Source organism: Elgaria multicarinata, chromosome 21, assembly GCF_023053635.1.
Source record: "Elgaria multicarinata webbii isolate HBS135686 ecotype San Diego chromosome 21, rElgMul1.1.pri, whole genome shotgun sequence".
Taxonomy (NCBI): Eukaryota; Metazoa; Chordata; class Lepidosauria; order Squamata; family Anguidae; genus Elgaria; species Elgaria multicarinata.
The window spans coordinates 1605032-1619675 of NC_086191.1; the positions used below are offsets into that span (position 1 = coordinate 1605032).

Genomic DNA, 14644 nt, shown 5'->3' on the forward strand with positions numbered 1-14644 from the left:
CAAATATGACGTGGTCACTAACAAACTAGCTAAAAGTGGGCTAGATGGAACAACTATTAGGTGGATCCACAGTTGGCTACAGAATCGGACTCAAAGAGTACTTATCAATGGAACCTTCTCAAACTGGGGAGAGGCAACGAGTGGGGTGCCGCAGGGCTCAGTCCTGGGCCCAGTGCTCTTCAACATTTTTATTAATGATTTGGACGAGGAGGTGCAGGGAACGCTGATCAAATTTGCAGATGACACAAAATTGGGTGGGATAGCTAATACCCTGGAAGACAGAAACAAACTTCAAAGTGATCTTGATAGGCTGGAGTGCTGGGCTGAAAACAACAGGATGAAATTTAATAGGGATAAATGCCAAGTTCTACATTTAGGGAATAGAAACCAAAGGCACAGTTACAAGATGGGAGACACTTGGCTCAGCAATACTACAAACGAGAAAGATCTTGGAATTGTTGTAGATCACAAGCTGAATATGAACCAACAGTGCGATATGGCTGCAAGAAAGGCAAATGCTATTTTGGGCTGCATTAATAGAAGTATAGCTTCTAAATCACGTGAGGTACTGGTTCCTCTCTATTCGGCCCTGGATTGGCCTCATCTAGAGTATTGCGTCCAGTTCTGGGCTCCACAGGGATGCTTTAGGGTGGATTCCTGCATTGAGCAGGGGGTTGGACTCGATGGCCTTGTAGGCCCCTTCCAACTCTGCTATTCTATGATTCTATGATTCCCCCAGAGTTCCCGTAACTGCCACTTTCTACTACCGTAAGTCATCCCCATTGATCAATATCAAGTCAAGGATTGCTGATCCTTTAGTTCCTTCCTCCACTTTCTGTAGAAGAAAATTATCACACACTCCTCCTACTCCCCCTCCCCCCTTCCTGCTCCTCCTCTGAACTAAGAAGCTGCCTAATATTCTACCCATTCAGCCATTAGAGATGACATTGACTGGTGGTGCCTCTCCAGGGTTTCAGGCAGGAGGTTTCCAACCCGGTGTCCTCCAGAAGTGTTGGACTACAACTCCCAGCATGCTTCAGTCTACTGCAACTTAAAATTTGCCTACGCATAAAGCTTGCCAGTTTCAAAAAGTGTGTCTTTCTTTAAGGCTTTTGTGGCTTATATTGAAGGAAGCAGATCCTCAACAAGGATGTGTAATCAAGCAGCAATGATAAATAGGAATATATTCCATGTGTTTTTCATCGTTTTCCTGAAAATGGGTAAGTTCGGATTACATTTCTTTTTCATGTACAGTTTTGAGCTGAGCTCCCGCATGGTAATGGAGGCTTCAAGCAGAAACTTGCCCCCCAGGAGACGCCTTGCACCTGCATTTGCCTTCCTTCGCAGCGGTTGCATGGGGAGGAAGGCAAGTGCGATTTTTCCTGGGGGTTGCCCGGTCCTCCGCATATGCAGACTCCTTTTTAAAAAATAAAAAGGAACAGGGGGGGAAGAAACAGGGCTGTTCATCTCCACAGCTGAATCTGCGCAGCTCCGCATGGGGGTTGCCTGGTCCTCCCAAATAGATTGGCGGTGCCCAGTCCTCCCAAATTTATATTTGTCTCTGTGGTTCTCCACAGATTTAGAGCATAAAATAAAAAGGGGGGGGAGAAATGGCACTGTTCCTCTCCTCTCTCTCTCTCTCCCCCCCCCCCCCGGTTTTTATGGGTTAGTTAATGTTAGTTAATGTTTTTTGGCCTTTTTACAGCCGTGGAGCCGCCTCTGCTGCCAAAAAAGTCAGGGTAAATGCCCAACTTTTTGGGAGCGGATTTTCCAAGGTTTGCCCCTGGATGGCTTCGCATTTGTGGCTGCGTCATCTGTCCAAAGATGCGAAAATGCACATTTTCATTGCAGTAAACAGCTTTATGGACAACACCTTGGTTATGTAATCGCCAATCTTCAATTTCTTTAACACTTCCAAAATCCTTCTTCATCCCAGGTGGGGCGGTAGGAAGGGTGTGTGTCTGAGAATGTAGAAATCTACGTGGTCTCCTGAAGACACACTCTTGATGGTCCCACATGGGTCAGTAACCCACTTGGGATGGAGGGAGCAGCGCTCCCATCCTACGGACTGCCCTCTCAAAAGAGATCAGGCATCACCTTTCTTTTCAGGAAAGCATTTCCTGAGGGATGATTAAATTCCAGCTGCTGTTTTATTTCTCTATTTGCTTTTACTGCAACTTTTTGTATTTTACGTCTTAATTTATTGTCCACCACTCTGATATCTTTTGATGTGGAGGGGGTCCTAAATCCTGTAATACATGCACACACATGTCTTAAGATGTAGTGAAGGAAGAAACACAGGTTTACATGGATTAGGCTTATTTATTTATTACATATTTATACTGCCCAAGGCTCTCTGGGCAGTTTACAATTAAAAACATAGTATAGATTTCAGGTTACCACTACAACTGTTAGGGAAAACTGACACGTAGCAGCTGATTCCCTCATTCCTGGAAATATAAAGCAACCTTAGGTGAAACACTTGGTTTTCTTAGTAGGCAGAGAACCAAAATAAAGAGAAACAGCACTTTTTATATTAGCAGAACTGGAGATTAACTTTGAATCGTGCATTAGGAAAAGCCTGATTGATCAGGGAAAAGAGCATGGCAAAAGTGCACATACACAGCACATACACTTTAAGCTCTCCTGTGTGAAAGGGGATGTAAAATGGGGAACCGTGTGTGTCTGCAGAATATGGGGGGGGGGGAATAGTGAACGTTCAAAATGTCAAAGTGACAATGGCTGTTGTTTCCTGTTTCTGATAAACGCTTCGGTATACTTCGAGAGCTAGCCATGTTTATTTTATTCGTTTATTTAGAAAATAAAAAAAATAGAAAAAAAACCTAAGACACACCCGCGATTCTAAGATGCACCCCATTTTTAGTGATGTTTATATGGGGAAAAAAGTGTGTCTTAGAATCGAAGAAATAGGGTATCTGGGGAAATGTATATTTAAGCTTAAGCTTAATACACCAAAATGTGCAGAAATATGTAATTGTTTTATTAAGGGTGGACATGTGATACCTAAAATCACTCCATTATTAGAAATCATGCTGATGTGTGTGTGTGTGTTTTTTAAAAAAACGTAATTTATTTTTACCACCTTGAATCATGAATTGTAGACAAATTCAAGGTGCTATATGTTGATTTCAAGCTTGAGACATTGAGGGTTTTCAGTTAATTCTTCTACCTTTATTTCAAAAAATGTTGAACATTATACAAAAGCAAGCCAAAAAGGGGCATCATAAAAATGGAGAGGGGAAAGTGAAGGGATTCCAGGAGACTTTTTGCATGTGACAGAGCAAATCTTCCTGAGCATTTTGGAGAAAGAAATCTTTTATTGCAAGTTGTAGGGAATTAAGCTCTTTTCTGAGAGCTTCAGCACACCTACCCATTTCCCTCGAATGATCCCCTAGTGTATGAAAGCTGTCGTCGTCGTTAGCTGCATCACACCCACATTATGCATCCACCTCTACCCTGCTCCAGTGCGTGCCCCGCGAGGGCTGGACCGGGTTCTGCGATGCTCGCTTGGGGGCTGCCAAGGCGATCGGGTGGCCCTGCTCCTCGTCTTCCTGCTCCGGCACGTGCCCTGGGAGGGAGGGATGGGCCTGCTTCAGGCTCTGCGGCGTTCGCTTGGGGGTTGCCGAGGGAGGCGGGTGGGCGACTCTGCTCCTCCTCATCCTTCCATGCCTCCAGTAGCTGCTGGGCGAACAACAAAAGAATCGCATGTTCCGCGGTCCAAAATACATCGCTTTTGGGGTGGGGGAAAAGCGCAATCAAAGCAGGACACATCGGAGTAGTTCCCCGTAACAGCAGATTATAAAGTAGAAAACATTGGAGTCCTTTGTATGCAATTCGCAGTGATTGCACAGTATAACGCTGGTGTGATAGAGCTCTGAGTCAGGTGGATTACATCCAGAAAGAGTGGTTTGCAAGGCTGTACTCACAATACAGAGGTTTATCAAAATAAGAAATATAGCAACACAACCTGGTTCACATGCACATTAAAGCATGATGGATTGCCATCATGTAGGGTGGCATACCATGACATCCGAAGCTGTCAAGCGTGGTGAAATATCCTGCCAACCGTTTCCTCGCGATTTCTAAAACCTCTTGAAATGACTAGTCAATTTACTCCTCCACTTTTATTTATTACGTTATTTATTTGTGATATTTATATACCACTAAATATGATAAAATCTCTAAGCAGTTCACATAAAAATATTAAAAACACATTAGAAATAATTCCAATTACTAAAAGAGCAATAAAGGGAGCAGTAAGATGGAGCGGCATTAGTTAATTTAACTACAAGCTGGAAAAGTCTGGGTGAATACGTGCATTTTCAGGAGGCATTTGAAAGATGCCACATTTTCTGCCTCCTAAACTGCACGGGGGAGGGTTTTCCAAAGGGTGGGTGCTGCAACCAAGAAGGCCCCGCCATCGAGGTATTACGTGGAGACATTCTGTTAATGTCTCCACATAATTATGTGGTGGGCTCTCCCACCCTAGAGGCCTTCAAGAGGCAGCTGGACAGCCATCTGTCAGGGATGCTTGAAGGTGGATTCCTGCACTTAGCAGGGGGTTGGACTTGATGGCCTTAGAGGACCCTTCTAGCTCTACTGTTCTATGATTCTTAAACATTGGTTGAGTATATATAAGGAAAGGTGGTCTGCTAAGTTGTTTAGGGCCTTGTATATCAACAACATAACCTTGAACATGGCTCAGTAGATAATAAGCTGCTAGTGCAGTTATTTTAACCCAGGCCTCTGGCTATTTGGAGGTGCTTTGATGCCAGGAAGCGCCTTGCACTCGCATTTGCTTTCCTTCCCAGTATCTGCATGGGAAGGAAAGCAAGTGCGATTTTTCCTTCCTGGCACCTCTGAAAAGATTAAAAAAAAAAAAACGGAGGAAAGGAACGGGGCTGCCCCCTCTTTTTTAATTTAAAGAGCACAATATGTGGAGCACCGCATATTCAGAATGGAGGTTACCCAGTCCTCTGCTTGAAAAGTTATATATAAAGATTAGGGTGGAGGGACGAAAGGAATGGGGGCCATTTCTTCCTTGGGGAGGAGAGAAAAGGAACGAAGCCGTCCCCCCTTTTTTTCTAATTTAAAGACCACAATATGCGGAGCTCCACATATTCAGAATGGAGGTTGCCCAGTCCTCCAAAAATTTGTTTCTGCGGAGCCCCACATATTTGAATCATAAAATTAAAAAGCGGGGAGGAACAGCACTGTTCCTGTCCTCTCCCCACCCCCATTTTCTTTTCTTTTTTTTACTGTTTTAGAGCCACGGAGCCGCCTCCGCTGCCAAAAAAGACGGGGTAAATGCCCAACTTTTTGGAGTGGATTTCCCAGGGTTTGTCCCTGGATGGCTTCGCATTTGCAGCTGCATCATTTGTCTGAAAATGGAAAGATGTGCATTTACGGCGGTGTGAACGGCCATATGGACAAGCCCCAGGTCTTATGTGAACATCGCCAGGTGTCCCAGTGATCCCCAAACTGCTGCATTCTGCACTAACTGCAGTTCTGAACCACACACAAGGGCAGCTCCACATAGAGTGCTTTGCAGTAGTCTAATCGTGAGGTTACCAGTGCTTGGGTCACTGTGGCTAGATTATCCCCTATCCAGGAATGAGTGTAGTTGGTACCGGCCAAAGTTGGTAATGGGTGCTGCAGGTCACCTGACAAAGATGGATCCAGGCGCACCCCCAAACTACAGACTTGCTCCTTCAGAGGGAGTGCATTTAGAACAGGCCGATTCCCAGACCTGGGAATCGCCAACCCACAGGGGTCTTATCAGGATTCAGCTTCAGTTTATTAGTCCTCATCCAAGCCATAACTGCATAGGGATGGTAGGCAGGGCCGGTCCTACCATAGAGGCCACTCAGGCACCCGCTTTAGAGCGCCAAGCTAAGAGGGGCGCCGGGCACAGCGCAGTACTCACGCGTGTTGGCTGTGAGCCGGCCCGGCCCAAGGATTCAGCTGAGCCTGGGCGGGCGAGATGGCGCCCCGCGCCCGCCCAGCCGAAGCGAAGCCAGGGACGCTCAGGTGGGCTTCTGGAATGTGCCCGGAAGTGAGAGAGAGAGAGAATGTATGGGTGAATGGGGTCTTTGAGTGAAAGAAAGTGCTCTTCAACATTTTTATGAATGATTTGGATGAGGAGGTGCAGGGAACGCTGATCAAATTTGCAGATGACACCAAATTGGGTGGAAGACAGAAACAAACTTCAAAGTGATCTTGATAGGCTGGAGTGCTGGGCTGAAAACAACAGAATGAAATTTAATAGGGATAAACCGCCCAGAGAGCTCCGGCTATCGGGCGGCATAGAAATGTAATAAATAAATAAATAAATAAATAATAAATGCCAAGATCTACATTTAGGAAATAGAAACCAAATGCACAGTTACAAGATGGGGGATACTTGGCTCAGCAATACTACAAACGAGAAGGATCTTGGAATTGTTGTAGATCGCAAGCGGAATATGAGCCAACAGTGCGATATGGCTGCAAGAAAGGCAAATGCTATTTTGGGCTGCATTAATAGAAGTATAGCTTCCAAATCACGTGAGGTACTGGTTCCTCTCTATTCGGCCCTGGTTAGGCCTCATCCAGTTCTGGGCTCCACAATTCAAGAAGGACGCAGACAAGCTGGAGCGTGTTCAGAGGAGGGCAACCAGGATGATCAAGGGTCTGGAAACAAAGCCCTATGAGAAGAGACTGAAAGAACAGGGCATGTTTAGCCTGGAGAAGAGAAGATTGAGGGGAGACATGATAGCACTCTTCAAATGCTTAAAAGGTTGTCACACAGAGGAGGGCCAGGACCTCTTCTCGATCCTCCCAGAGTGTAGGACACGGAATAACGGGCTCAAGTTAAAGGAAGCTAGATTCCTGCTGGACATCAGGAAAAACTTCGTGACTGTTAGAGCAGTACGACAATGGAACCAGTGACCTAGGGAGGTTGTGGACTCTCCCACACTAGAGGCCTTCAAGAGGCAGCTGGACAACCCTCTGTCAGGGATGCTTTAGGGTGGATTCCTGCATTGAGCAGGGGGTTGGACTCCATGGCCTTGTAGGCCCCTTCCAACTCTGCTATTCTATGATTCTATGAATGCATACATACGTGTTCATGCGTGTGTTTGGAGTGAGTGATGCTGAGTGTGTGTGTGCGCACGTGTGTGTGAGTTGGGGGGGATGATTTGGAGGTGATATTCCTATTAAATAATGCATTTTAGACCCATAGACGTTCCTTTCCAATTTGTTTGCTATAATTGGCATGACATATTTCTTGCACTTTAAAATAAATTTAGCAGTTTCAAGTTTTGTGCTTCTTATTTTTTCCAGGAAACATCTGTTCTTAAAAATCAACGTTGGCGTTGTGTGTGTGTGTGTGTGTGTGTGTGTGTGTGTGTGTGAAAGGAGCTCACCTTGCCTAGGGTGCAAAATAGTCTGGCACCGGCCCTGATGGTAGGGATGCTGAAGAGATCCATTTGGGTTTGGAGTTCGATGGGTTTTTCTAGGCTCGACCCCCTGGACTTTGTTTCAGTTCCCACTGCAGCCAAAGAAAGGGGGCCACCACACTGAAGGCTCTTCTTTAGATGGACTCCAACCAGGCCATAGGTCTATGTGGAACCACCAGTAGCATGCCCTCTGATGACCTCTGTGACTGGGCTGGTTGGTAAGGGCGAAGGTGCTCTCGCAGGTAACCGGGTCCCAAGTTGTTTAGGGCTTTGTACACTTAAAGCTGGCCCAGTAGCAAATAGGCAGCTAGTGCAGTTCCCTCAGAAAAGAAAGTACATGCTGAAAAGAGGCAGATCCTTTCAGTATCTGAGCTGCTGCGTTCTGCACGCGCTCCAGCTTCCAGATCAGCATTAAGGGCAGCCCCATATAGAGCACATTGCAGTAATCCAGTCTTGGGGTTACTAGTGCCCAGCTGAAGCTGGTGAAAGGCGCTCTGACGGAGTCACCGTGGTTACTTGGGCCTCTAGCATCGGATCTAGGAGTACCTCCAGGCTACATGCCTGATCTTTCAAAGGGAGTGCAACCCCATCCAGAACAGGCAATGAGCCTCTCTCCCGGACATGGGAACCATTCATCCACAGGGCTTCCACCTTGAGAGAATTCAGTTGCAGTTTATTGGCCCATTACGGAGCCCATGCCTTGCACAGCCTCTCCTGATTCAGATGCCAAAGGGAGACAGAGGTGTTCCACCACAATCTTCCCTAAGAAAGGGGTATTTGCAACTGGGCGGTAGCGGTCTAATACCGTTGAGCCCAGATTGAGCTTCTTCAAGGGCGGTGGCACCACTGCCTCCTTAAGGACACCATGGATGGAAGTCAGTGTTGATTTCTGTGATCTCCTTGCTGGAGGGCATCTTTGGGTTGTGGGTGACGATTATAGCCATAGAAGTAGAAACAGTCACTACCACTTCCAAATGCCGTCATCCCAAAATTAGACCAGATTTCCTCATTTTATGGCATACCTGGAGGGAATCTACACGTCGCTGTGAGGGCGCTTACATGCGCCCCCAGTGCGCCCCCACAACGACTGTGTAGACTGAGAAAGAAGAGGCGGAAGAAGAGGAGGAGGAGGCTGGAGAACCGGCCGCGTCCTTGCCGCCGCCGCCTCCCCGCCGGCCTCATGCTGCCAGGGTAAGAGCCACCCGGATCGGAGAACTGGGCTTCCGCTTCCGCCGAGCTCTCCGACCTGGGTGGCTCTTAGGCCAGCAGCAGGAGGCCGGCGGGGAGGCGGCGGCAAGGACGCGGCCGGTTCCCCAGCCGCCGCCTCCTCCGCCTCTTCCTCCGTCTCTTCTTTCTTGGTCTACACAGTCGTTGTGGGGGCGCACTGGGGGCGCATGTAAGCGCCCTCACAACGACGTGTAGATTCCCTCCTCTTGTCAAAAGTGACAATGGACTGCAATGAACTACTGACCAGCATCAACAAGCCAGAGTAGTACCATTCGAAGTTGGGGACATGGTGCTTGTTCAAAACCTCCAACCTCAAAACAAACTTTCAATGCCTTTCTGTCCTGCACCATATCAAATCACAATGATAAATGGCACAATGGTTACTGCACAGAAGGGTACCCATAAAAAATCACAAGAAACGTTTCTCATGTCAAACCACTTCATGGCACCCTCTCAAAGACCTGATGGCGATGATACAGAGTGATAATGTCAGATACAGAGGGATAATATCAGCCCATCCTCATCACCAGTGATGTGGCCAAGGGCCTGGGACCTTTGGATATGGTTCTGCACAAAACTTAGGATATGAGGAGCTTATTCTAGGGTCCCTTCCTTGCCTCCCCTGAAGACTGGCTCTTGTCTTGTGTCTCTAGTATTAATCATAGTGGATTCTCTAGATTTAATCTATGTCTGGAAACAAAGCCCTATGAAGAGAGACTGAAAGAACTGGGCATGTTTAGCCTGGAGAAGAGAAGATTGAGGGGAGACATTAGCACTCTTCAAATACTTAAAAGGTTGTCACACAGAGGAGGGCCAGGATCTCTTCTCAATCCTCCCAGAGTGCAGGACACGGAATAACGGGCTTAAGTTAAAGAAAGCCAGATTCCAGCTGGACATCAGGAAAAACTTCCTCACTGTTAGAGTAGTACGACAATGGAACCAATGACCTAGGGAGGTTGTGGGCTCTCCCACACTAGAGGCTTTCAAGAGGCAGCTGGACAACCATCTGTCAGGGAGGCTTTAGGGTGGATTCCTGCATTGAGCAGGGGGTTGGACTAGATGGCCTTGTAGGCCCCTTCCAACTCTGCTATTCTATGATTCTATGATTCATTCAGAAATCCTGGCCTGGCTCAAGGAATGGGCCCATCACAAACACTACACTGAAGTCATCCCATGAAGCTGAACTGAGGACAAATAAAAGGAAATATGTTTTCACACTGCATTAACTATGGAATTGGACACATTCTTGGAGGAGGAGGCTTTCAATGGCTACTAGTCCTGATGCCTATATGCTGCCTCCAGTAGCAGAGACAGTAAGCCCATGGGGAACATGGAGCACAAGGTGCTTGTGGGTCCCTGATCAACAGCTGCTTGGCCACTGTGTGAGCAGAATGCTGGAATAGATGGGCCCTTGGTCTGATCCAGCATCAGGGCTCTTCTGATGTACTTCTGTTTTAAACCACTGTTTGTTAGAGCATAGTTTTAGTTGCTTATTCCTCTCCATTTGAACATTTTTGTGATGCAAACTTTTTAAATACAGTATTTGAATTGAATTGAATTTATTATTTATCTGTGAGTGGCATCATGTAAACTAGGGCTGTGCACCGCCTCAGGCTGATGCCCAGAATCCAAGTCGAGGTGGGTTGATCACAAGGTTGTAGCAGGTCAGCCCCAAATACTAGGGCTGTGCATGGACCCCCCGATCTGCTTCGGATCCCGATCCGCAACTTTCGGATCGGGTCCGCTTTGCTTCGCAGCTCCGGATCCAAATCGGAGCTCTGCAGCAGCACTGACGCCAGGTAAGGCCTCCCTCCCTCCTCCCCCCTTACCTGCGTCCATCCGTGGTCCGGCGGCTGCTTCAACTGAGCCCGAGGACTCAAACAGGAAGGCCAGGCTACAGCTGGTCTTCTGGTTTGAGTCCTCAGGCTCAGTTGAAGCCGCTGCCGGACCGCTGCCGGATGCAGGTAAGGCCCCCTTACCTGGCTCTGCCGCCCTCACCCTCATGCACACCACTTACCTGGTCCGTCGCAGCCCGTCGCCAGCTTCACTAGAACTGTAGGCCCCTTCCGGGTTGAGCCGCGGGCTCTAGTGAAGCTGGCGACAGGCCACGATGGACCAGGTAAGACCCCCTCCCCCCTTACCTGGCTCTGCCGCCGTCGCCGCACGGGCGGCGGCAGTGCCAAGTAAGGCTCCCTTACCTTTTTAGCGGAGCTCCGGATCGAGGCGAAGGATCCGCCTTCATCTTGATCCGTGACGCTCTGCTGCCCCCCCGATCCTCTTTGCCTCCTCCTTAAGGGGAGGTGAAGCACCCCGATCCGCTTCTCCGATCCTAAGAGAAGCGGAGCACAGCCCTACCAAATACAAGGCGGTACCCAAGGCAAATTGGATCGGTACTGAAGCCCTCGATGTGCCATGGGCTGATTCAGGGCGGTGGTGGGCTGCTCTGCCCGCCCACGTGGGAAAGCTGGTGTGAGGCCAGCCGTGAGTCCACATGAGTCCATTGGACTCACTGGACTCACCTCCTGCTCCCTCCCAGGTCACTTCCCGCCAGTGCTATTTTTAATAGATCTATGGCTGTTAACTATGGTGGTTATAAAGCGCCATTTCCCCTAGTTTGTGATCATAGATTTATTAAAAAAGAGCCCCAATGATCTTACCTTTAAATCGGGGCTCAGCTCTCAGGGAGGAGGACGCATGGCAAGGTGAGTCCCAGTGGCTGCTGCTCCAGGTTTGGGGATGGGGGAAGGAGGGAGTCCAATGGACTCCCGGTCGGTCTTGCGCCAGGCTTTCCTGGGTGCTGGCTACCTGGCAGGCACCCAGGAACTTGCAAGGTCTGACCTGCTTCAGAGGGAGGTGAATCTTGCTTCAGCTTTGATCCCAAAGCGAAGCGGCCAAGCCCGAAGCACCAGAGTTGAAACGGCCTCCAAGGCGAGTCGGGGGAGGGGCTGTGCACAGCCCTAATATAAACATATAGTCTTCTATACTAATGAAAGACGTGTGTCTGTCCATCCTTCCTTCTGTTGCTGCCATAGCACCAGAATCATGAAACCGAGACACGTGGAACTTGGCACGCATAGCGAGGGGACCACAGGGGTTATTTGGCTTTTCAAACACATTAATTTAAGTGTATGGGAATGCAAAGGGGAGGTTGAGGAAGTGTGCCCCTAGTGGCCAAAGGTGTTACTGCAAGCCTCAACCTCAGTTTGAAGCCAGAGGAGATTAGTAGGATGGGGGACAGAGTTATATGGATGCTCTCTCGCCCCTGCTATGGGGCAGCCCGCCCCCCATCTGGGGAATGGAGCAGACAGACCCCCTCCCTCAGGAGGCTACGCAGTATCAAACAGAGGACTATTTCAACCCATGTGATGCCGGATCTCTTTGCTAGGAAAGAAAGGAAAGAGACACGTTTCATTCTGAAATTGCATGCTGACGAACCTTTCCTAGTATGCATGCTTAAGATTGCAGCCTTGAAGGTAAAGGAGAGTCCAAGGGGGCTGTCTGTACGGGGGGGAAACCCCGGAGTGGCTGCGAGTCTGCGCTGCGTCAGTTGTATGTTGCAGCCTCTCAGCCACCGTGGGGCTTTCCTGCGAAGCTGCGCATTGAAAAGGTTGGGGACTTACCCGGACTTTTTCATTGGGAGCGAGGTCAGTACAGCTCTTTTGCTGCCTGACCTCGGTCCTGGGGTCAATGTAGGGGGAGAGGCAGTCCTGGTGGAAGGTGACTGGTGATTGGTTGCCTTCCACCAGGAAGAGGGTAGGGATGGCTCTGGTACCCAGATGACCACCAGAAACCCTGTGTTTCCTCCTTGGTGTCGGGATTACCCAACGCCACCCTGGATGAATAAAAACCATGGGGTTTTGGTGGCAACTTGGCGCCATGGGACAGGGCCCAAGAAGCCTGTTGCCACAAAGTTTTCTGGGGCAGAACAGGGCAGCTCTGGCTGAGCACCTCGAAGCCATCCTAGCCTCAGGATGCTGTGGGGCTGCCAGAGATCCAGGGCCTTCCTAGACGAGGCCTTAGCGCGCATTCTGACCCGGCTTCCCTGCTGTGCGTCCAGATGGAGCGCCTTTTCCCCAGCTCCAGCCTCAGGCCGGAGCTGGGGAACGTCTAGGGACTTCCGCAGCTTTTCGTGGCTCCTCGCTTACGCGGACCGCTGTGCCCATCGGCGGGGGGGCGAAGGATGGCGGGGGGGTGGCAGGGGGGTGGCACGGGGTGGCAGGGGGGTGGCCACCCCCCTGCCATCCTTCGCCCCCCGTAAAAAAAAAACACACAAAAAAACTTATCTCTCTGGAGTCCTCGGGCCGCACCCGGCCCCTTTAAAATAATTTAAAAAATGGCGGACGCCGCAGGAACACGACGTCCCTGCGCATCGTGCGTGTGGTAGCCTGGAGGAGGCGCGCTAACTTCAGCGCGCCTCGGCCCCGCCTCCCTGCCGGCGTAAGTAGGGTGACCATATTTTGGAAAACAAAAAGGAGGACAACATGGTCGCCCCCAAGGGGGCGTGTCCAGCACCAAGGGGGCGTGCCCACCCGAACATAGCCTTGGTCACATGTCTGATTTTACAGCACACATTTAAGACAAATCTCTTCTTCATAACATCTTAATGTTAAAATCAATGAAATAAAGAACAAGTGAGAGATTCAATGTATCAGAAATTAACTTCACTCACTCCTACTTTTGTAGGTTTTGCTGTACTTTGAAGCTTTTGCTATACTCTTTGTGTTATTTTATTTATTTATTTATTTTATTACATTTATATACCGCCCCACAGCCGAAGCTCTCTGGGTGGTTTACAACAATTAAAAATAGTAAACATTAAAAGTATACAAACATTTTAAAAACATAAAAACAGTATAAAAACAACAGTATAAAAAGTGTTACATTCTCCCCTTCCCTCAAATATTTTTTCTGACTGTATCTTCACTCATTGCAAGCTGCTGTTGTTAACAGGGTTTGCTACTGGCCCCAGATCTGTTTCAAATTTGGTATGGCTAAAGCTCTACCTAAAAGCTATCATGGTGCCAACTTTCAGCTCTTTGTCTTTAAAAATGACAGTTTAAAAAATAATAATTTTAAAACCTCATTTTTAAAAAAAATCCTAAAAAATCAATGGATGAACGGATCTCTTTCAAATTTGGTGTGGCTAAAGCGCTACCTAAATCCTATCATGGTACTAAGTTTCATTGCTTTATCTTTAAAAATGACGATTTAAAAAATAATAATTTTAAAACCTCAATTTTTAAAAAATTCCTAAAAAATCAATGGATGAACGGATCTGTTTCAAATTTGGTGTGGCTAAAGCTCTACCTAAGTCCTTTCATGGTGCAAAGTTTCATCTCTTTATCTTTAAAAATGACGATTTAAAAAATAATAATTTTAAAACCTTAATTTTTAAAAAAATCCTAAAAATCAGTGGATGAACAGATCTGTTTCAAATTTGGTATGACTAAAGCCCTTCCTAAGAGCTACCATTGTGCCAAGTTTCATGTCTTTATCTTAAAAAATGACGGCGTTATAAGCATTTTTGTTAATTCCCGTTAGATTTCCCCTCCCCCTCCCGGATTTGCCGGTTTACACCAAAAACCCGGACAAATCCGGGTAAATCCGGGTCATATGGTCACCCTACGTAAGCCGGCAGGTCTAGCAAGGCCCCCAGTCCCTCCTTCCATCTAGTGAAGGGGTGTCGAGGGCTGCATTTCCTGGCACAATCGTTCGGAGGCCACATGCTGGCAGTGGGTGGGGCCACCCCTTAGCTCCTCCTCTTTTTGCCAGCCTTCTCCCTCCCCAGCCCTGCCTCGTGGGGAAGGGACAGATAACGCCAGCCAGGGGTCTGAATGATTAATTGCTTTTGAGATGAGGCTGAGGGACACGTGGCTCCCAAGGCTCTGGTTGCCTACTGAATGTGTCACTGCGGGCTGACTTTGCAGGTGGCCTGGAGCCTTTGGGTGCAGCCAGGG

General features: G+C 48.2%; 1 protein-coding gene across 3 annotated transcripts in view; it reads left to right on the forward strand.

Annotated features, from left to right (window-relative positions):
- Positions 1-951: 951 nt before the first annotated feature.
- LOC134412184 (SLAM family member 5-like) overlaps positions 952-14644 on the forward strand; it is a 42915-nt gene continuing 29222 nt past the window's right edge. For all 3 annotated transcript variants that reach the window (XM_063146016.1, XM_063146017.1, XM_063146018.1), the window contains exon 1: positions 952-1220. In XM_063146016.1, the coding sequence (XP_063002086.1) occupies positions 1151-1220 (70 nt within the window). In that variant the 5' untranslated portion in view covers positions 952-1150. The remainder of the gene's footprint in view (positions 1221-14644) is intronic.